Here is a 23,193-nt window from a genome sequence, read left to right on the forward strand (position 1 = left end):
CAGACACTCCAAGTCTCTCTCATCTGTTGTTTAGTGAATGTTTATTCAGCCACACTGTGTGCCAGAGTCAGTGGGGCTGGGGAGTATTGAGACAATGGCATGAGGAGATTGTGGGCTGTAGAGATAGCCACATGTTCCCACACTTATGTCGCCTGCCACATCTTTTTTTTCTGCCACACCAGAAAAAAAAATTATTCTGCGACCCCACCGGGAATCTAACTTCTTTTTTTTTCTTTTTGGGTCACACCCAGCAATGCACAGGGGTTACTCCTGGCTCTGCACTCAGTGGTGGTGCTCGGGGGACCATATGGGATGCTGGGAATTGAACCTGGGTCAGCCCCGTGCAAGGCAAAAGCCCTACCCGCTGTGCTATCACTCCAGCCCCAAATCTAACTTCTTTAAGTGACCGCACAGAAAATAAACCCCATTGAACTGTAGGTTACTACCTCTCCTCCAACTTCCAGCACACTTCCTGGCCCGCTGGGAGAAAGTATCAGCCACCTTGGAAACACTAAGTATATGTCTGCATACCCTGTAAATCCCAAGTCAACCTTTTAGGGTTAGGGTTGTATTCCTTTTGTACTTCTTTTACTAATAGCTTGGGGGCAGAGCGATAGCAGGGGTGGAGCAATAGCACAGTGGGTAGGGCATGAGGCTGACCCGGGTTGGATTCTTCTGTCCCTCTTGGAGAGCCCGGCAAGCTACCGAGAGTATCCTGCCTGCACAGCAGAGCCTGGCAAACTCCCTATGGCGTATTCCATATGCCAAAAACAGTAACAAGTCTCACAATGGAGACGTTACTGGTACCCACTCGAGCAAATCGATGAACAACAGGAGGGCATTGCCACAGTGCTGCAGTGCTACTAATAGCTTGATGGAGGTATAATTGACCTACCAATCTTCTTATGAGTCAAATGTTTTGGTGGGGGTGCTGAGTAATTTTTTTCCCCTCAGGGTGGCCGCAGCTACAGGCAAGGCACATGTCTTAATGTCTGTTGGCCAAATGTTTACTCCTTTTTACAGACATAAACATGGGGCTCAGAAACGCTAATGAACTCTCCACAGGGATGCTCTGCTGGTTCGTGTTGGTCGGGATTTGATCCCAAGTCTCTTGTACAGCTGAGCACACACAACCGTGATGCCAATTGGGTTATTTTTATTATCAAGCCATCACTTCCAGCCAAGGACTCTGAAATTCAAGGGAAGAGAGAAAAATCTGCTTGCAGAATTTTTATGCGATGTGTTAAACACCACTCTTAGAAGGAAGGAACACAAGGAGAACTACAGCAGGTGACTAATTAATTCTGTCAGTGGTTCTCCAGCTTTCTAGAGAGGCTTTCCTTGCAGTGGGCTATGACAGATGAGTACAACCTAGACAGGCTAAGTTGGGCAAACTTTTTATGCAGTCAAGAATGCCAACATTCGAGGGCCAGATCAATAATACAACAGGGAGGGTGTTTGGCTTGCACGCAGGCCGACCCGGTTTCAATTCTCGGCATCCTATATCGTCCCCCGAGCACTGCCAGGAGTGATTCCTGAGTGCAGAGCTAGGAGTAACCCCTGGGCATCGCCAGGTGTGACCCAAAAAGCCAAAAAAAAATGCCAAGACTCTTTGTGCCTTAAACTTTAGTGGGTTTTGAAGTCTTTGGAGCCTCTAAAATCGATTCAACCCAGAAAGAGAAAGGGACTGTTTCTTTTTTTTTTTTTCTTTCTTTCTTTTTTTATTAATGAAACACCATGAGGTACAGTTGTAGAGCTACAAATTTTTGTGCTTGGGTTTCAGTTATACTGTGATCAAGTACCCATCCCTCCACCAGTGCCCATTTTCCACCACCACTGATCCCAGTATCCCTCCCACCCCTCATCCCTCCCATCCCACCTTGCCTCTGTGACAGGCCATTCCCTTTTGTTCTCTCTCTCCTTTTGGGTGCTGTGGTTTGCAAAAGAGGCATTGAGTGTCAATCATGTTCAGTCTATAGTCTATTTTCAGCATGCATTTCCCATCCTGGGAGGACCCTCCCAACACCCTTTATTGGTGCTTCCTTCTCTATCTGAACTGCCTTTTCCCCTAGCATGTGGAGCTGGCCTCTAAGCCATGGAGTGAACCTCCTGGTACTTATCTCGGCTATTCTTGGGTGTTAGTCTCCTATTTTGTTACTTTATATTCCCCAGATGAATGCAGTCTTTCTATGTCTGTCCCTCTCTTTCTGACTCATTTCGCTTAGCATGATACTTTCCATGTAGTACCACTTGTATGTAAATTTCATGACTTCATCTTTTCTAACAACTACATAGTGCTTCATTGTGTAGATGTACCAAAGTTTCTTTAACCAGTCATCTGTTCTTGGGTACTCGGGTTTTTTTCCAGATTTTGGCTGTTGTGAATAATGCAGCAATGAACATAGACGTGCAAATGTCATTTTGACTGTACTTTTTTGCCTCTCCAGAATATATTCCCAGGAGTGGTATTGCTGGGTCAAATGGGAGCTCAATTTCTAATTTTTTGAGAATCGTCCATACTGTTTTCCAAAAGGGCTGAATCAGTCAGCATTCCCACCAGCAGTGAAGGAGGGGACCATTTCTCTTGTTTCTCTTGTCCAAAAGAGTGCCATTTTTCATTTTGGTCTGACCTCAGACATCACCAGAATACTCCCCATTCTGCCACAGCAGCAGCATGGAGCCAGTTATCTGTGTGCGGAGAAGTCACAAGAGCCAGCCCCCTTGTCAGACTGGCCACATTTACTTCTTCCTGCATTTCTCAAAGCACACGAGATTCTATCTGAGGCAGGATGTGATAAGAGCAGCCCTGGAGTGGGGCGTGTGGTTCTCATGGTAGAACATGAGCACATCTCTGGCACATGGCTGGCTGTGGTCTTGGGGTCCCTGAAGCTCTACCCAGCTCAGAAGCACTTACGTTTAGTTCCTGTGAACATGTGCGTTGTCGTCTCTTTCCTCCCCTATATATTTCTGTTCCAACGCTGAGATTGCCTGCCGTCTCGTTGGAATGTTCTTGTCCCAGTTACTTGTCAGCACATCCAGCCCGAGACAGATGGCCTTGCCTCAGTGGCAGCAGGGCCTTATCGGATTTCATATTTGTTCCCTGCAGCCAGATACAATCAGCAAATCAGAGACATAGAAACGGGGGCTGAAAGTAAATATAGCCACCAGTGTCAGCAACCAAGAATCCTCCATCCCGCCGTTGCCGGGGATTTGGCTTCATTCTCCTTTGAGCTCCCGGACCCGGAAAATGGGGAACGGGGTCATGCATTGAGGCCATTAGGTTTGTCCCCCTGTCTCCCCACCCACCCTCGTCGCCCCCAGCAGCTGTAAACTAGAGAGGGGAGGAGCTCTGCTGGGCCTCACGAACACAGGAAGGGCAGTGCTCCAGCCTCGGGGGGCAGCATCCCTGCACACTGCACAGCCGGGCACCCACTGCTTCCTCCGCGCCTGTCCTCGCTTCCCCTCCCGGGATGCGCACTGTTGGCAAGAATCTCGCTGCCCTTGGCGTCACAAGGACAAACCTTTCCTCTTTAAAGACAGAGGTGTGGCGGATGCCCCCCAGCCCTGCAGCCCTTCCACTGGGCTCTTTCCAGCCCCATCCCTCCCTCCCCACCCCCACCCGCAATCTGTCACCTGCCAGGGGAGGCGCTGATCTGGCGGGAGGGTGAGAAAATTGGATTCATAAAGTACTGCTGGCACTGCAGCCTGCCAGGGCTGCTCAGGGCTGTCAGCTGAGCAGAGGGAGGAAGAACGGGCTGGGCTGCTTGGGAGCGGAAGAGCTCCCAGAGCCTCTACCCCACTGTGGGGACGCGTGTGTAGGTTGGGGGAGGGGGGCGGCGTGTGTTTCTGAATGAGTCCCCTGGAAGCCAGTTTCCATTCTCTCTGTGTGTCTTCTCTTTGTCCTCCCCACCTCGGTACGTCTTTCTTCATGTCCTCTGCATTTGTGGCCACCACCATGGGTGATTCAGGACCCCTGTGTGCATTTCTGTGCTTTTATTCTGTGAGCATGTGGGCTGCTCTCGTGGCAGTGCTCCTGTACCTGCTCTGGCCTGGAGTGCCTCCCTCCCCTCTCTCGTCTCCTTTCTGCTGCCAGGACTCAGCTCAGGTGTCCCCTCTTCCAGGAAGCCTTCCAGTGATCGACCTCAAGGTTCCTCTTCTCCACTTCCCTAACTTCCTATGCCCGCACCATCTAAGCACCCCTGATCTCTTTGCCCAGTGTGAACTTGAGTCCTCTGAGATAGGAACTGCCTAGGCTGACCTCGGGGTGCCCAGCACTCAGCTGCAGAGCCAGAAAAGAAGCACTTCTTCCGCAGAGAAGGCAGAAGCCGTCTTCGATCCAGGGCTTATGCTTACTGGACCTTTGGGGGCTGTGCTATGGCATGAAATTCCCACCACAACTCTCCGATGTAGAAACCTCTCGTGGGCTCATTTTACAGCTGAGGCTCAGGGAGGGAGAGGAGCTTACGCAAGGGCACAGTGAGTCAGAGGACCTGGCCATGCCAGGCCAGCGCTGTCCTCTCCCTCCAGCCCTGTCGCCAGTTTCCCTAGGCATCGCAGCTCTGCTGTACGATCCGGGAGTCCTGGGAGCACACTCTCCTGTCACTTAGGGTGTTCTCAGCCAGCGAGGGGCCACGTACACAAGGAGATCTCAGAGCCTGGACTATGCCACCTAGGTGTGTCACAGGTGGTGCCACCTAGATGTTGTTACACTCTGTCCTGCTCACACAAGGAGAAAATAACCCAGTGGCGCATTTCTCAAATGCATCCCCGCTGTTACAACTGGACTGCGTCCCAAGGGACTTCACCATTCTCTAGGGTTTGGAAGCTTTTGTGGATTTTTTATACTTTTCCCCCTACTGCCCTCCCACCCCGCCTTCCACACAGCTATTTCTTGGTGTTAAGTTACTTCTTCTGTGATAAATTCCCAGGATAGGCTTGGTTGCTTTGAAATAACAAACTGAGCCAGGGAGATAGTACAGGTGCTTGCCTTGCATGTTATTGACTCCTGTTTGGTCCCATTAACTACATATGGTTCCCCCGAGTGCCACCAGGTAGGAATATCTCTGAGCACAGAGCCAGAAGACAGCCCTGAGTGCCGCTGAGAAAACAAAAAGTAAACGAATCAAATAACAGACTCCCGTGTCCGGAGACAGTTGTCTGAGAAGAAGGTCGAAGAGTTTCAGTACATGTTACACAGGACCGGAGCTTCCCAAGTCAGCATGCCAGAACCAGACAAGTGGCGTGGTTCAGTCCCCTCCAAATCACAAGTTTGTGGCAGAGACTAGGAGACGCCAGGTCAAATGTCTGGATGAGGCGCAGGCCCTCGATAAGCGTTGCTGGCGTCACACACGTTCATGTTCCCATGTGTTCTCTTACCAGCTGTGACCTTGAATCGGCTGCTGGAGGGTGGGCTGAGGATGGTGCCCTTCTTGTGAGGGTGTTGTGAGGATGGAATCTGCACAGATTAGCATTGTGCCCTGCCCCTGGCTTCCCTGTGAGCTCAGCTCTCTCCCAACAGAATAATTTTAGGATCCAGGTTACTTCTCCTGCCTCACTCCTATCTCACTTACCTCCCTTCTTCCCGCTGCCTTTCCTGCTGGTGATAGCACAGAGGTAGGGCGTTTGCCTTGCACACAGCCTACTTGGCTGACCCGAGTTCGATTCCTCTGCCCCTCTCAGAGAGCTTGACAAGCTACCGAGAGTATCTCACCCGCACGGCAAAGCCTGGCAAGCTACCCGTGACGTATTTGGTATGCCAAACACAGTAACAACAAGTCTCACAAAGGAGAGGTTACTGGGCTCGCTCGAGCACATTGTGACAAGTCAGATGGGATCTGGATCTTAAGGCCTTTCACTAAGAATCTGCAAGCATCATAGGACCAGAGACATAGAGCAGGGGTGAAGGGACTTGCCTCTCAGGAAGCCACCTTCGGTGCTGCACATAATTCCACGAGCACTGCTGAACTCCGTGCCGAGCACAGAGCCAGGGAGAGTCCCTGCATACCACCCAATGAGGCCCAATTGCCCCTCCCACTCCATCTCTCAGTCTGTTCCCTGTGTCTGCATCCTACTATTCCCCAAAGAAACCCACCCTCTCAACACACACACACCCAAGGAAGGGAGAGAGAGCTATTTGCAGGAACAGCTCCATCAAGCAGTGCTCGCTGACTTAAAGAGCCCATTGAACCAAGAGACAAGAATGTGTCTGTGGGGAATAGGAGACTAACATCCAAGGATATAAGGGAATGCACCTGCCACCGAGGTGGGGGGTGTGGGGCAGGGGAAGATGGGTGGGGGTGGTTGGGAGGGATACTGGGAACATTGGTGGTGGAGAATGGGCATTGGTGGAGAGATGGATACTCGATCATTGTATGACTGAAATGTAAGCACAAAAGTTTGTAAGTTTGTAACTGTACCTCATGGTGATTCATTAAAAAATAAAATTAATAGTAATAATAAAAATAAATAAATAAAAGATCTAATGGATGCAAGAAAAGAAGATAACAAAAAAAATAACATAAGTGAAATATAAGTTTCCATAAATTTTTTTTTATTTTATTGAATCACCGTGAGAAAGTTACAAGTCTTCATGTTTGGGTTACAGTCACACAATGATCAAACACCCATCCCTCCACCAGTGCACATTCCCCACCACCAATCTCCCCAGTATACCCCCCTTCCCCACCCTCCCCCTGCCTCCATGGCAGACAATATTCCCCATATTCTCTCTACTTTTGGGCATTATGATTTGCAATACAGACACTGAGAGGTCATCATGTTTGGTCCATTATCTACGTTCGACATACATCTCCCATCCCGACTGATTCTTCCAGCCATCATTTTCTTAGTGATTCCTTCGTTATTCCAGCTGCCTTTTCTCCTCCGCTTATGAGGCAGGCTTCCAGCTAAGTTTCCATAAATTTTAAAGAAGATTGGATTAGGCATAGATTTTTGAATAAGCTTTCTGAACATTTTTTGGATTATTTTATTTTAACAGATAAATAAAATATAGGTTATATTGTAAAAAAAAAAAAAAAAGAATGTGTCTGTGGGGAGGAAGCCCTGTCTACCCGATGGAGCCAGGAATTCTTGACCCAAGAAGAGGACATAGTTTAGAACCCTGACCTTGATTCTCTGTCCCCCAGGCAGGACATGGCCTCAGGCACCTTCCCATCATTTCCTTTCCCCCCTCCACAGCTGACAGCCACTCCCACAGCCTCCCAAATAGCTGACTGGGCTCAGGGCAGCGTCTCTGAAGGGGAAGAGGTTGAACTATAGCTTCATGGAAATATTGCTCTGGCCCTGCTGGCGAGTCATGAACCTCATCCAGATCAAAGTTTTCCTGGGAGCTGGGGATGCTGAATTTGGAAACAGATGGGCTGTTGGTCCCTGGTATCATTAGCAACAGAGTCAAACATTTGTTTCTCTCCGCTGCATCTCATGTGAGATCTGGCCGGAGGTGCAGCTGAAAAGACCCTTCCCGGGGAAAGGACTTCAGGGCGGGGGTCAAGAATCTTTGCCAACTTTTCCAGCTGATGAGTTCCCTTCTCTGGGCTGGGAACCCTGCAGGGGCCTGTTCTCACTGGTCTTCTCTGCTCCCAAATAACTCCACAACAGACTGTTGGGGAGTATGGGACGAGGCCTGGAGCTGGCTCCGATCCCATAAGCAGAGACCGTGCATCGTGGGGTTGGCTCTAACAGCTGTGCTCGGGGTTGTACTGTGATTCATTCTGCTTATTCTCGTTCCATTCAGAGGGAGCGCCTCTGGGTCCGCTGGCCACAATACTGAGACTCACACTGGCACAAGGTTGGACCTGAGCCCTGTTCTTCTCCCTCAGAGGTGGACTGAGAAGTCTAAACCAGGGGTTTTCAACCTCTTGAGACTTTCACATTCTCACCAGTTCATGGCTCGGTGCCTGAAACCACTGGTCTAGACTGCCCTCTCTGAGGCCAGGAGAATGCTTTATTTGAGGTGTTGTCAGCAGTTTCATAGGTTTGACAAGCGTGGACAGTTCTAGAATAGAGGCTATAATGGGATAGGGACAGATACTAACCGGGTCATCTAGCAGATCATAACCGCCACCTGCAAATTTCTCTTTCCCACAGACACAGTTCCTGGGGGTCTACTTTGTCTCCTCCCAAGAGTTCCTGGCCAACGCCTATGTCTTAGCCGTGCTGCTCTTCCTTGCCCTCCTCCTGCAAAGGACATTTCTGCAGGCGTCCTACTACGTGGCCATTGAAACGGGAATTAACTTGAGAGGAGCCATACAGGTATTTGCATGATTTCTCCCCCTTCTTTTCATAGTAAAACTGGCCTTATTCCTCCTCAAGGATACTCAGTTATATCTGCTCTGAATTTGTTTGCTGCCTTTACCCCGTGCCTTGAAACGATGCCCATCCATATGGCAATGTGAGATAGCGGAAGATGTCCTGGGCTGCAATGGGGGAAGGTGATGCTTGTCGCCCGGCCCTGACTGTGCACGAGCTGCGCAGCCTTGAATGGGACCAAACTTATGCATAGAGCACACAAACTCTTTCCTGCTGGGTATAGATGTGGTGCAAAATCCTCCTTCAGACCCTCCTCTAGTCTTCTCCAGATGCAAAAAAGAAAAAAAAAGAAAAAGAAGGAAGGAAGAAAGAAAGAAAGAAAGAAAGAAAGAAAGAAAGAAAGAAAGAAAGAAAGAAAGAAAGGTTTATGGCATACTATAACATTGTACTCTTGTGAGGGAGCCACTGTGACCCATCTATTATTTCGAGGTCACAGTGAGAGACTGGGTCTTCTTCCGGGTCACAGCGCGACTCTGGGTCTGGGTCTTCTTCCGGGTCACAGTGGGAGACTGGGTCTCCTAGGTGCCTGCAATCATGCTTCTGTCAGCTGGGGCTCCTTGCTCAAAGCTGGTTGGAAGGTTGAGCCGAGTTAGGAAGCATTCTGAGCCCCTTTTAGACAAGGTGGTGATAAGGGTTGTCTAAATCACAGGGTTCCCACAAGAATGTGGCTGCGGTTGTTGAAGCAGGGCGTCTCAGGGAGAGGGTGGTTTACATAAGACAATTTGTTTTCATCTTGAGTTGGGACTGGTGCGGCTGCTACACAATCCCCCTTTCTGCAGTGTTGCTCTGCCAGTCTTCTCACGTGACTTTTGTCTCCTGAGTCAAGAGGATGCTAGAAATTGCCACTATTTCTGGCAGTGCCTGGCAGTGAGAAGAAAGGTGGAACCATAGGAGGAAATTCTGCTTCTTTAAAAGCCGTGATGTAGGTCTCTGGAGAGATAGTACAGGGGTTAAGGCACTTGCCTTGCACCTGGCTAACTTTAAAGAATCCCTGGCACTAATAGGGCCAGGAATAAGTCCTGAGTACTGCTGGGTGTGGTCCCAATTCCACCCAACCCTTGCAAACAAACAAACAAATAAACATGGGGGCCGTGAAAGAAATTAAAATCAAACCATAACGCACAAGCTCTCCCCAGTGGTGAGAACTTGACCACTGGTCATCCGTCGAAAGGCTACAAAGTGTGGTCTTTATCCTAGACATCTACATGTGCCTGCTAAAAATTCTCCTTGGAAAAGCGGGAAAAAATGGGGGAACCACTAACAGGTTTCACTATTTCCCCCTGAAGGCAGCAGAATTCTCAGAAGTTATCAAATCCCAAAATGTGTGTGTGTGTGTGTGTGTGTGTGTGTGTGTGTGTGTGTGTTTTAACCAAAAAAAAAAAATACGAGTTCTTGAAGAATGTTCCTCGGAATCATTGAGTGGTCCCTCTGGGATTCAAGATCAGAAGGTTTTCAGAAAAGGGACTAAAAGGAGAAAGGGACAGCCTGGGCTGGGAGCAGTGCCAGGGTCCAAGTTTATCTCGGTGACATTTATATGAAGAGGCAGCCTCAGAGTTGTGTAGTACGCAAACTGTGTGGCTGCCCATGGCAGAACTGCTCACACCCACTGGTGTTTCACTGAGGAAGCAAAGTCAGTCCACGGGAACGGCATCCTGTGAGAATGATTGGAAGTGCTGAGACTATCTAAGACCAATTCAGACTCGCTGGGGTTCAGAGGTGGAAAGAGCACAGGAAAATTCAAGATTATCCAAGATTCACTGGAGTTTCAGAGGTGGTAGGAACCAAATTGTCTCTGAGATCAGAGAACCTCTCATAAAATCTCAGCCTCCCCCCCAGACCTCACCAGTGACAGCAGGTATACACCACCACCAGCAACAGCCAATTTTCTAGTTGAATGGTTTTGTAATTTAATTTCCCTGCTATTCGAATGTCATAAATCACACAGGCCCAATATTTTCTCATTATGTTAAAAGAGTCAAATATTTTTTTATGTATTAGCATGTAATTGGTTTTATCAAACTGTCAGTGAATCTTTTGCATTAGTAAGAAGGATTAATGTGTGTGGCGCAAAAAGGAAATGCTGGCATTAATTATGGAAACAAATTAGAAAGAAAGGGATTCTTCTTCCTTTCAGAAGACTTACAGAAAATAGGTACAGGTCTATATCTTCAGAATAATCTTGAGAATAATCACTGTTCTTGCATAAGTCATTAGGCACAATTCCTGTACTATATATAGGGTTTTTTTTTTATATGCATGTACCAGCTCTCAAGTAACTATATGCCTGCGTCCTCTGTTTTTTCACATTATGCTTGATTTGATCAACGCTCTTTCACTGAAACTACATGTATCGTTTCTCTTTGGAGACTGATTTCACCTAACTTAGAATGTGCTTCGATTTGTCTAAAGAAGGTCATTGCAATTATTTTAAACCTTCCCGTGGTATATATCAAGTCACGAAGTGGCTTAGAATCAGCTCACGCTGTAAGCAAACCTGACCCACAGGAAAGCCTGGCCTTACTTGAAGGATAGATTAAGGGTTGAGAATCATCTTACCACAGAACACATGGTCTAATTTCACTTAGGAGTTGGCATCTCAGGGGCCGTAGTGATAGCACAGCTGATAGGGCGCTTGCCTTGCTGACCCAGTTAGATTTTTGGTATGCCACATGGTCTCCTGGTTCCACCAGGAGTGATCCCTGAGTGCAGAGCTAGGAGTAAGCCCTGAACAACACCAGGTGTGCCCTCCCTCATTTCCCCCAAAAGAGCTGACATCCCTTGGATATTTAAAAGAAAAAAAATTTTTTTTCTTGTTGGAGAACATGGAGCTGAAAGTTGCCATCTTTCTGGAGACAGAATCTCTGCACAAGCAGCGCTTTTAGTTTCAGACCTCAGGAGAGGCCATTGCTCCATCTGATCTTACCTGCCCTCAGGAGTCAGGAGAGGGCCATGGGGGTGCTGGACAGCAGTGGGGCTGACTGATGTTCATAACGCTGGCACAAGCTGAGCCCTTATTTTGTTTCAAGGCTCCATTAAGTTGGACTTTCCCAGAACTTTCTCACTTCCTGGTTGTAAATAGTCACTTTGGAACAGAAGGCTTGTCCCAGTTTTTCATTTTTGTGGCTCTGAGATGTATTGTCCACTGGCATCTGGTAAATCAAGAAAACAACTGAACACGAAGATCTGCTTTTAAGGTTTATGAGCTAATTAAGTTGAGAAAGAGAGAGAGATTTATCCAGGAAGGGTGTTGGTTGCCTTACCCTCTTGCGATAGCACAGTGGTAGGGCATTTGCCTTGCACGCAGCCGACATGGCCAACCCGAGTTCAATTCCTCCGCCCCTCTCGGAGAGCCCGGCAAGCTACCAAGAGTATCTCGCCCGCACGACAGAGCCTGGCAAGCTACCCGTGATGTATTCGATATGCCAAACACAGTAACAACAAAGTCTCCAAAGGAGACGTTACTGGGCCTGCTTGAGCAAATCAATGAACAACGGGAGGGTCTTTACCTTTACCTTTTACCCCTCCTTGAAATTCTGCCTCTCTGACTCCCTGTCTTTTCTTTGCCTCCCAGAGCGTTTGTTTCCTTGTGTGTAGAGCTGGAAGAGTTACACAGCGCCCCCTTACAGAGCTGCTCAGAGGGCCCATGAGGAAAAGCCTGCAAAGACTGAACACAGTGTAGACACACAGTGCCCTGGGTCCTCAGCACAGGTGATGAGTATAAAACCTTCTCTCTCATTTCCAGACCAAGATTTATAATAAAATTATGCATTTGTCCACCTCCAACCTATCCATGGGCGAGATGACCGCCGGACAGATCTGTAACCTGGTTGCCATCGACACCAACCAGCTCATGTGGTTTTTCTTTCTGTGCCCAAACCTCTGGGCTATGCCAGTCCAGGTAAGGAGGGCTTGGGGAGGTGACAGGGGGCATGAATACAGAATCTGTTGGTCCTTGTCGAGTGATTAGGAGTCGACCTCTTCCAGTCCACGTTGCTGTCTGCACTGTCATCTTCTGGGGTGTCAGGAGCTGTACCCCTGGCACCTTGTACTATTTCACATTTGGCAAGAGATCTGGCCAGGAGCTGGCGTGATAGTAGAGCAGATGGGGCGTTTGCCTTGTACATGGCTGACCCGGGTTTGATTCCCAGCATCCCATATGGTCCCCCAAGCACTGCCAGGAGTAATTCCTGAGAGCAAAGCCAGAAGTAACCCCTGTGCATCACCAGGTGTGACCCAAAAAGGAAAAAAAGAGAGAGAGAGAGAGAGCTCACCATTTCTCTCGATGATCAGGGAAGATGATATTGTGATGCCTTTAAAACAAACTACAGCCAATATTAAACATACGTGTGTAAGATAATTCTGCACAGGGCATGCTTGCAGGGCTGGGCCTATGGCTGAGTGGCAGAGCATACAGTTTGCATGCTTGAGGCTCTGGGTTGGTGCTTGGAGTTGTTCTGGGGTCACAGTGCCCAGGGGAAGGACAGCTTGGCATGGTGGTCAGGACTTGCTCTAGGTGGTACTGGGGGTCAGGTTGGGGCAGGGATTGAACCAGGGGATCCTGTGTACAAAGCACACGCTCACCCCTTTGGGCCCTCTCCCTGGCCCAAAGTATAAAACCTCACGAAGTATTTTTCCTCAAAAAAGAATAAATTCCAAAATAGCCGGCTCGGTGCACACATGACTAAATTGGGATGTGTATTTATACACTTGCGTGGATTCACACAGAAACAAGAACTGGAAGGCTGCATGGTAGGATTACAAACGATTTTTATTTTCTTTCTGCTCAGTATGCATTTATCTCTGATAGTCAAAAGTAGGGTTGCTGTTAGAGTCACGACTGGGGCTGGCTAAGAAGGAGCTGCAGTCTCCCCACACCATGACGGCAGGAGAGTCCCAGGCAGGACTGCGCTGACACCAGCCCATCCACAGTCCCTCCTCACTAAATTGTGATCCCAACACATCTTTGCTCAGGGTCCCAGACCATCCCTAGAAAAATGCCAACCCCAGGGGACTGCTTAGTGCAGCTAAATCATCTGCACTTAGTGAGTGAGACAGGCTGATTCAATATTTAAACTCTCTGAACCTCAGTCTCTCTATCTGTGAAATGGGAATGATCCCCACCCTGGGCAGCTGCTATGATGATTCCATTAGTTGATATCAGCCAAGCCCCAAAGCCAGCCATGGACGAATAAACGGGTAAGTGATCAGCTGCCTCTCACTGGCAGGTTGTGATGTCAAGGCTTTACTAGGCTGAAATCCAAAGCTTCTCTGGATGCAGATTTCATCAGCCTGAATCTCTGGTCCATTTCACTGTTCCTTCTCAGCTGTTCAGCTTATATTTGAAAATGTTAAAAAAAAAAATAAATAGAAGGGAAAGCTTATGCAGAGAGGCAGCTCCTTGAGAGAGGGATGGAGGATAGGATTCTGATGGATGTTCACCCCCCAGACCCCTTGGCCATCCCTGGTCCCTGGAACAAGAGGCTAAAAAGGCTGGAGAAGGGATTGGTGAGCGCTTCTAACCCAGTTCCTGGTCTTTTGTCCCTTCTGTTGTGCTTTTGGTTGGCGGGGGCAGGGGGAGTCATTTGAGGGCCACACCCGGTGGTACACAGGGCTTACTCTTAGTTCTCTGTTCAGGGATCACTCCTGGTTGTCTCAGGGAACCATATAGGGGTGCCTGGGATAGACCCCAGGTCCGCTATGCACAAGGCAAGCTCCCTACCCTCTTTACTATCGCTCCAGCTCCTGTTGTGTTTTTTGGAACCACCGTTGTGATTTTTTCTCACCAAGCCTGCTGCGTTGGCATCCTTACTCTTCCGTTTAATGTTTAGCTCACATGCAACATTGCTAGAAATATTAATACTAAAAGCTAATAGCCACCTGCCCTGCGTCTGGTTCTGTTCCAGACTCTCAACCCTGGGGAGTAGAAAATTATTTCCACATAAATCAATTACCTTTGCTCATGGATCAAGAAGTATCATTTACTTTGATGTTCATCATTGCTCACAGGCTTTCCCTTTGCACTTAGAGCTGTAGTCAGCTCTCAAGATTTAGGAGTTGCTACAGTGTCTTTGTTCTGGTCAGGATTCATTGTGCAAGCCTGGTGGTAGCAGGGTACCGGGATTTCACAATACCACTGGGGGCTCAGAAGGCCCATTCCTTGTCCAGGATGACTCTGACTGATTTGAAAAAAAAAAATTTGCCATCTAGACCTTTTAAAAGATAAGAACTTGAGCCATGCTTGCCTTGCACATGGCCAATCCAGTTTCAATCCCCGACATCCCATATGGGCCCTCAAACACTGCCAGGAGTAATTCCTGAATAAGCCCTGCCTTTCGAGGCTCCAGCCTTTGAAGGCAACCCGGGAAGTTGTCATCCTGACGCTCTGGGGGCTAGCAAGAGTCATTTATACTTCTCATGAATATTCAGAAGCAGGCGATATTTCCATACAGCTAGCGGCACTGCTTGGTGAATTCTCCTTTCAGAGCACTCTGGGCAAGCTCACTAAAATTTCAAAGGTGCCAGGAGCAGAAGAAAGAAGAGCAAATGCTCAGAGCCCAGACTGAGTCTGTCTGGCATGAAAGGGGCAGTCTTGCTTTTTAGCTCATGCAGAGCACAGTCTGGTGGCCCAGGGTCCAGACTCAACCCAGAGGTTCCACTGTGAACCTCAGACTCACCCAGGGTTACCGCACGCCCGCCCTCCTGCAGAGATGGGGACCTTCTGTATGCCCCGCTTTGTCCCTCCTCCACCACCTGGGAGACAGTTTAAAAACCTGGACACCATGGCACGTCCCCTTCCAATGGGACTGCGTCAGGCGGGGGGTGGGTTTTGAAGGCATTCACCCCCAGAAACCCTCCTCGCAGATCATCGTGGGCGTGATTCTTCTCTACTACATCCTCGGAGTCAGTGCCTTAATTGGAGCGGCGGTCATCATCCTGCTGGCCCCTGTCCAGTACTTTGTGGCCACCAAGCTCTCCCAGGCCCAGCGGAGCACACTGGTGAGTGTCCCTCTCCCCACCCCCAGGCCATGCATGTCCACTCTATCCATGCCTCTTTGTCTGTGAAGTTTCTTTGTCTGTGAAGTAGGACGAATGTGAATGGAGGCGGGGGGGGGGGGGGGGGGGGAGGCAGGAGGCCCCAGGTCAGCTCTGACTTGGTCATCCCCGGCAGGAATATTCCAACGAGAGGCTGAAGCAAACCAACGAGATGCTCCGTGGCATCAAACTGCTCAAGCTGTACGCCTGGGAAAATATCTTCTGCACCAGGGTGGAGAGGACACGTAAGAAGGAGATGACCAGTCTCAGGGCCTTCGCTGTCTACACGTCCATCTCCAGTGAGTCTGCTGCCACTGCTGCTGCTGGGGAGCTGGGATAAGGGCTGGGGTGGGGTCAGGGTCTGAGGGGGCAGCCAGAGGGAAGGGGGGAAACTGGGAGGCTTTGGGATCATCCCATCCAGGCCAGCCCCGAAGTGTCTTGGAAGCTAGTGGACTATCCAGTCAGGTACCCTGAATACTGAGCCCACCTTGAGTGGAGCAGTGCTGGACTGCCGGACACAGAGGTGGGAGACGGACAGGACCATGGAGATGCAGATGGGTTAGCAACAAGCAGCAGAAGATGGTGCTTCCCGGCTGTGTGTGAGGATGTCTTTGCTTTAAATCAGACAGAGCAGCCTGGACCCCAGGGGAAGCATCCATCTGCCTAGAAGGAGAAAGGTCCTCTATCCCATTGCTGTTGTTGATTTGGGGGGCGGGGGCGGGAAACACACCCAGTGATGCTCAGGGGCTGCCCCTGATCCTGTGCTTGAGGCTCACCTCTGGTGGTGCTGGGGCCAAGGTGGGGGTGGGGGGGATGGAAGCCAGGTCTCAGCATTATGAATCATCTCCTGACCCGAAGAAGGTGTTCTCTGAAGAACAGAAGCTCTTGCTTACAGTGCTCACAGGGGGAGGGTGACACATGACCAGGTGCTCTAGGAACCTCAAGTCCAGCAAATTGAGCCAAACAGGCCTAAAGCTTTTTTTTTTTAAATTCCTAAATCTGGGGCTGGAGCCATAGTACAGCGGGTAGGGTGTTGCACACGACCAAACTGGGTTCGATTCCCAGCATCCCATATGGTCCCCTGAGCACTGCCAGGAGTAATTCCTGAGTGCAAAGCCAGGAGTAACCCCTGAGCATCGCCGGGTGTGACTCAAAAAGCAAAAATAAAATAAATTTAAAAATTCCTAGATCTGGGGCTAGAGCGATCGTACAGCGGGTAGGGTGTTTACCTTGCACGCAGCCGACCTAGGTTCAATCCCCAGCATCCCATATGGTCCCTCAAGCACCACCAGGAGTGACTTCTGAGTGCAGAGCCAGGAGTAACCCCTGAGCATCATTGTGACCCAAAAAGGAAAAAAAAAATGTCCTAGATCCCAACAGACACACCTATTACTCCCGTTTCCAGAGAACAAGGAAATCTAGTGACAAACTCTGACTGAACAAGGAGCAGATAATGAATTAATATCACAGGAGAATTTCTGCAGGGGCAGGAATCAGAGAATTGGTCCCTCAAGACCTGGAGGTGAATAGATAGTCTGAAAGAGATAATAGAATGCTTATGATCACAAGAAATCACTCAAGGCAAGTGTACCGCCAACAAGGTCCAAACATAAAGCACCAGAAGAAAGAGGGTCAGATGAGCTTCCACGGTGGAAATTTCACTTCCTGAATTTCTTTGTGTTTGGGTCACACCCAGCGGTGCTCAGGGCTTACTTCTGACTCTGCATTCAGGGATCATTCCTGGTGGCCTCAGGAAACCATCTGGGGGTGCTGAGGATGGGCCGTGTGCAAGGCAAGAGCCCTACCCACTGAACCATCACTCTGACCCTCAGTTACTGAATTTGAAGCACCACTATCCAGGGTAAAGAGAGTATCTGTGTGGGGCCACAGAGATAGCATGGCAGGTAAGGTGCCTGCCCTGCACACAACCAATCTAGGTTTGATCCCTGGAATCCCATATGGTCTCCAGTGCAGTGCCAGGAGTAATTCCTGTGCTCAGAGCCAGGAGTAGTCCCTGAGCAAAAACCAAACCCCCTGCAAAAGGAGGGCATCTGTGAATATGTGAACCCAAATATCTTTGTGAACCAGGAAGGGGAGGGGTGAATGGAAGATGTTTTCTGCCAGGCCACTGGGGGAGAGGTGTGTCTCTCAGATGGGAAATTGAGGGGCACCTCCTTAAGGCCCTCCTGACCTGAACCCCATGGCTTAGTGACATTCTCCCATGTTTGGTTCTGAGCCTCCTGCTGTTTCTCATGAAGAGCTGGAGGCTGAGTTGAGGGACCAGACTCAGAACACAGTGGGACACTATTTCTGTGCTGTTTTCTCAGGGTGGAAGACATACTCAGCTGGGCACCGAGGAGGAGAACAGGGCACCCCCACTGCTCCTCCACCTAGAATTGACCCTTCTGCTATGACCAAGAAAGTTCCGGGGCCTCTGGGGGTGGCAGGCAGGGGCTGGAGAGCCAGGAAAGTGCAAGGAAAGGAGCTCACACAGCTGTGCTGCCAGTGGTCACGTGGCTCTGCTGGGGCCAGTGGCCACCCCACCCCCCAAGGGGCTCCCCAAGCAGGACATGCACTGAGCGTGTCCTAGGCCCCAGGTGGGGTTTGGGGTCCAGCCAGTAGGGTCAAACTGTCCCCCAGCCGCAGCAGCTTCTGGGTGTGTGTCCTGCCAGGGTGTGTGTGTGTCAGGCAGTTGGGCATGAGGCTGACAGCTGGAGCTGCACCAAAACAGGGTTGGCCCTAGAGTCTCCCATTTCCTCTCAGCTCCAACTCTGGGGTCTTGAGGGCCACCAATCCCCTGGGGAGAGACATCTAGGGAGCTAGAGAGAGACAGCCCCAGGCCCCCACCAGCCTCCTTCCTCTGCCAGCCCTGCCTTTCCCCGAGACCAGTGACCCCTGGTTATGGAGCTGCACTCCAGGTCCAGGTGGCTCCGTCTAGGTATTCCCCCAGGGACAGGGGCTATAGTGTCCCACAGCCAGGACACTCCTCCTACAACCAGGGGAGGTTGGCCAGCTTCCTGTTGCTGCCAGGGGAGAGAGAGGCAAGAGGAAGAGCAGGGAAATCGGAGACCCCAGGACCCTATGCGCAGAGTAGGGACAGCACCCTATGAGTGGGGGCAGCTGGCGGCCACTTGGCCCCTGGAGGACGTGCACCCATGTTCTGCTTTTCTGCAGCAGCCTGGGATGCTTGTTGAAGTCCTTGGCAGTCTAAGATGCCTCAGTTCCCAGCTAGCCCTCAGCAGAGGGGCCAGGGCCTTGGGAAGGGCCCCCAGGCTCTGAGGAAAAGGTCTTTGTTGTCACAAACCAATAGGACTCTGGGGGGAAAGAAGGGTCTGCCCAGAGCTCCAGAGCAAGGCCAGGACTCAGCCACCTGCAAGACTGAGCAGAGCAGCCTGGGCTGGTCCCGGGGGGTTCAGAAGAGCAGGAGGGAACCCCCAGGGGACCTGTGAAAGCCCAGGCCATCAATGTTTGCTTTCCCTCCCATATCTGTCTTGGTGTGGGCTCTGGGGGTGGGGGGGGGGGAATGAAGGTGCTCCCCTCCTAGCTGCAGGTAACATTTGGGGGTTACTGGGGGAAGTGAGACCCCCCCCCAGATGCAGGTAGATAATTTGAGTGCATTTTCATTGACCTCCTGGGCCTCCTATCTTCTATTTTGTCCTCAGGGATTAGGACACAGGTCATTAGCTGCAGGTAATGGGGCAGCTTTCATCCTCCCGGTGCCAGCCTCATGGGCCCGAATCCTGTTTCCTGACGGGGCCCAGCAGCCTGGCTCAGTCTGCTCAGTCCTGTGGGGAGACTCAGTGACACCCTCCCTCCCCCCATTGCCTGCTGTCAGCATCCCTGAGTGCAGGGCAGAGCACCCAGAGTGGAAAAGCAAACAATTCTCGTTTCCCTGGGTATCAAAATCTGTCTGGGAAAGCCGCTCCCTGTTCTCTGGGGGTTTGGCCTCTGCTGGGAAGCCAGTGAGCATCCATATAGCTGGCCCTGAGCACTCAGCTATGTGCACTTAATCCTCATTATCTGGGCAGTGGGGGCAGGGAAGGCCCCATTGAACAGAAGAGAAGATGGAGGTGATGTGAACTTCAGGGAGATGTGAAGACTCTGTGAGATCTAAAGCGAATAAAGAACGGAGATGAGGGGCTGGAGCAATAGTGCAGTGGGTAGGGTGTTTGCCTTGCACATGGCCGACCCGGTTTGATTCCCGGCATCCCATATGGTCCCCCGAGCACTGCCAGGAGTAGTTCCTGAGTGCAAAAGTCAGGAGTAACCCCTGTGCATCGCTGGGTGTGACCCATAAAGGAGAAAAAAAAAAAGAACGGAGATGAAGGATGCCCAAGTGGAAAGGGCACTCCTCACCCCTGCTCTATGTAAGTGGCTGTGTGTGTGTGTGTGTGTGGGGGGGGGGGGGGTGCCTCGATGGATGGGCGGGGCTTCGCTGGGACACGCCCCTTCGACGGGAGCTCACTTTCTTTAAAGAAGCTGTGACCTCAGGGTCCAGGCTGGCCATGTGCTTGGGAACCAGTTTTGCAGGACTGACAGTGGTGCTGGACTCTCCAGTCAGCCAGCCAAGGTCTCGCTGTTTCCTCTGTCAGTGAGTCACACCCAGTGATGCTTGGGGCTTAAAAAAAATCAATATATATAATATATATATTTTAAATACTGAGCCGATTTTAATCTTCTGTAAGAAAATTGCTTTCTCTTAGGAGATATATACCAAAGTAGTTAGGCCTAAATAGGCATCGTGTTCGCAAATGTTTCAGGACTGGACTTTATAGCTACATTTTTATTTACCTAGCAAGAGAGAAGGGAAGAAAGAAAGGATAAAGCAAACAGTGAAATGTTTGCACTTGGATCATTCCTGAAGGGGCTCCGGGTCACCATATGTGATGCCTGGGATCGAACCCAGACCTGCCAATGTTCAACACCAAAGCCACTGTACTCTCTGGCCTTCTGTGTCCTTTATGAGACTTCCATTCCAGCCCCTTCTCTCCTCTGTACCATATTCTAGTGAGGCCCTGGGCCTGGATTTTTTTCGAGGGGGAGAGAGGGAGACAGGGATTGTACCTAGAAACTATCAAAGACTTCTCTGTGCTCAGATGTGAGCCCTGGCAGTATTCAGGGGACCATAGGTGGTGCAGCGGAACTAACCAGGGACAGCCGCGTGCAAGGCAAGCACCTCACCCACTGAGCTCTCTCTCCATCCCAACGCCCTGCACTTTGGAGAGGAAGCAGGTCCTTAGCATGGTGGCCTCATGGGGACAGTGCCATGAGCCATGGCTGGCCTGCATGAATCAGAACCAGGGCCCTGCTTTCCCTTCTATGACTCTCATCTGTCCATGCCTCTTTGTGTCTTTCAGTCATTGATCTCACACGTGTTAGCTGAGCATCTACTAGGTACCAGGACCTATGCTGGGTATAGGAGGTGCAGAACCCTGACTTCGGGGGAGTTCTCAGTCTAGGAAGGAAGACAGGGTCACAGCAACTCTCTGAGGGGCAGGGGCAGGAAGGGATGCAGTGAGCTCCTGCAAGGACTGGGTCTCACCTGCTCTTAGGAGCCTGGGCTTCCCAGGAGGCAAATAATGAGGAAAATAGAAAATCGAATCTTCATCCTTTAACATCTTCCAGAACAGGGCAGAAATTAGTCCTGTCATAAGCATTCTCTCTGTAGCTGCATCAGTTCAGCGACACTCATTTTTAAATTTATTTATAGCTTGTCTCATTCCTCAAAAGAGTTCAGGCAGCTCCAAGAATAAAGACGATGAATAGGAGAAATAGAGAGATTTGAAACATCACAAGCAGGGAACACTGGCAGGTGAACAAAAGGTCAGATATCACCTAATTTCTGACTTCAGGGCCTTCCCACATTTATGGAAACAACCTCTTTGCGTTCCCATTTGCCGTGGGTTTTGTTTTGGGTGGCTGGTTGCAGTGGTTGTGGTTTTGTTTCACTCTGACAGCTAATGCTATAGCAAACACCATTTTGCCAAAGGCTTTGTGTGTTTCTTGAGTGATTTATTCAGGGCAGATTCCCAGGAGAGGGATAATAGGATCAGATCTGAACTGTGTGGTTCAAGCTCCAATGCACCAGATTGCTTTCTAGGAGAGATGGACCTATGTTCAGCCTAACTCCCAGACTGTTCTTGAGCTCAGAATGACCCGAAAGAAACCTGTGGGAGAGGTCATGGCAGGGGTGGGGGCGGGGGGGAGTGTGCTGGGGGCTGAGGTGGTGGGGGAGGGGTGCCGTGCCTTCTGTAGATGGAGAATTGGCTCACTGACGGAGATGAATAGAGAGGGACAGAAGAGGGGACCAGAAAGACAGCTCAAGGGGGGGGGGGGGGGAGACCTGGGTCCAACCCCTATCACTGCATGATCCCTCAGCACTGTTAGGATCCACATACTCCCACCCCAGCGCAGACCTGGACTTAACCCCTGAGCACCTCCTTGTCTGGACCCCAAACAAACCAGCAAACCCAACATCATGAGCCGGAGGATAGTGTGGAAGATAGTACGGGATGCAGGTGTTTACCTTGCTTGCAGCTGAATCCAGCTTGATCCCTGGCACCCCATATGGTCCCCCTAGAAACCCTGAATCCAGGAGCAGGCATAAGCCCTGAGCACTGCCAGGTGTGGCCCAAATCTTTAAATCCTCCTCTACACACACACACACACACACACACACACACACGCACGCAAAATAAAGACTCATATCTCAGGGCTCGGGAAATAGCTCAGCATATGTGAGGCCCTGGGTTCGATCCCCGACACTACAAAGCAACAATAAAACCAAATCCACATCTCAGAGATGTGAGACAAGAGTCCTAAGGGAAACGAGGGCAAGGTTCTGGCCCTCCCATCCCACCCCCCAGCCCCCCAAGGCTGCTCTGCCTCCTGACCCCGCTCTCTTCCTCCACAGTCTTCATGAACACCGCCATCCCCATTGCTGCCGTCCTCATCGTAAGTGGAACCTCTCCAACTGGTGGGGAGTGGGGGCGGGCTGGGGTCATGGAGCCACCCCAACTTCAGGTGGCTCCTCGGCTGGGCTGGAAACAGGGGGAGGGATTAAGAGGATAGGGAGGGGTCCCCCAGCTTGGACAGCCCAGTGGGTTCATCTGCAGAGAAATCAAACTTAAAAAAAAAAGAAAAGAAAAGAAAAGAAAAGAAAAAAGAAAATGCTGAGGCTTAACTCTACCATGCAGCATGTTTGCTGGGGGTATATGGGGTCGCGGGACAGGGGAGCCGGGAGCCAGTGGCCTGTCCCCCTGCCAGCAGCTTCTACACTGCTCTGCCAGGTTTTTTTTTCTGGGTACAGAATAAAACATTTTCTACAAAAATAGGCTTGGGTTGCAGATTCTGTCTTCTGCCTTTTGAGATTTAAGAATGTGGCAGCGACCCAGCCACATTGTGAAATAGGATGCTGTGTCAGGCTTTGGCCCGGTGCTCCGTGTGAGCGAGGGTGGGCTGTGGGTGCCCATAGCCTGTAGCTCCCATCCCCTGGGCTCCCCCGAGACCGACCCCCCCACCCCCTGGGCTGGGCAGTACTTTGAAAGGAAGCATGGGTTTTTATCCCTGTCCCCAAAGCCAGCATCTCGCTATGGCCATGAGCCCACAGCCTGTCAGATGTGCCCAGGAATTCACTACACGACTGACTGACTGGCTGGGTCATCGTCGTCGGGGTCTTTGGGGAGCTCTGGGTCGCAGAGGTCACTACCAGCCAGCAGCAGTGGTGGGTTGGAGTTGGGAGAAGCATGGAGGGTAAGGGAGGATAATGTTTGTATCTGTTTTTTCTTGTACTGAGGATGGGCTCTCTGAGGATGGAGCCTCCCCAAGCCGGAC

General features: G+C 50.5%; 1 protein-coding gene across 2 annotated transcripts in view; it reads left to right on the forward strand.

Annotated features, from left to right (window-relative positions):
- The window catches only part of ABCC8 (ATP binding cassette subfamily C member 8), an 84,574-nt gene that overhangs the window by 21,444 nt on the left and 39,937 nt on the right, over positions 1–23,193 (forward strand). For both annotated transcript variants that reach the window (XM_056130876.1, XM_056130884.1), the window contains exons 7-11: positions 8,107–8,271; positions 12,071–12,226; positions 15,190–15,324; positions 15,497–15,659; positions 22,274–22,314. In XM_056130876.1, the coding sequence (XP_055986851.1) occupies positions 8,107–8,271; positions 12,071–12,226; positions 15,190–15,324; positions 15,497–15,659; positions 22,274–22,314 (660 nt within the window). The remainder of the gene's footprint in view (positions 1–8,106; positions 8,272–12,070; positions 12,227–15,189; positions 15,325–15,496; positions 15,660–22,273; positions 22,315–23,193) is intronic.

Source organism: Sorex fumeus, unplaced genomic scaffold, assembly GCF_029834395.1.
Source record: "Sorex fumeus unplaced genomic scaffold, SorFum_2.1 ptg000007l, whole genome shotgun sequence".
NCBI classification, from domain to species: domain Eukaryota; kingdom Metazoa; phylum Chordata; class Mammalia; order Eulipotyphla; family Soricidae; genus Sorex; species Sorex fumeus.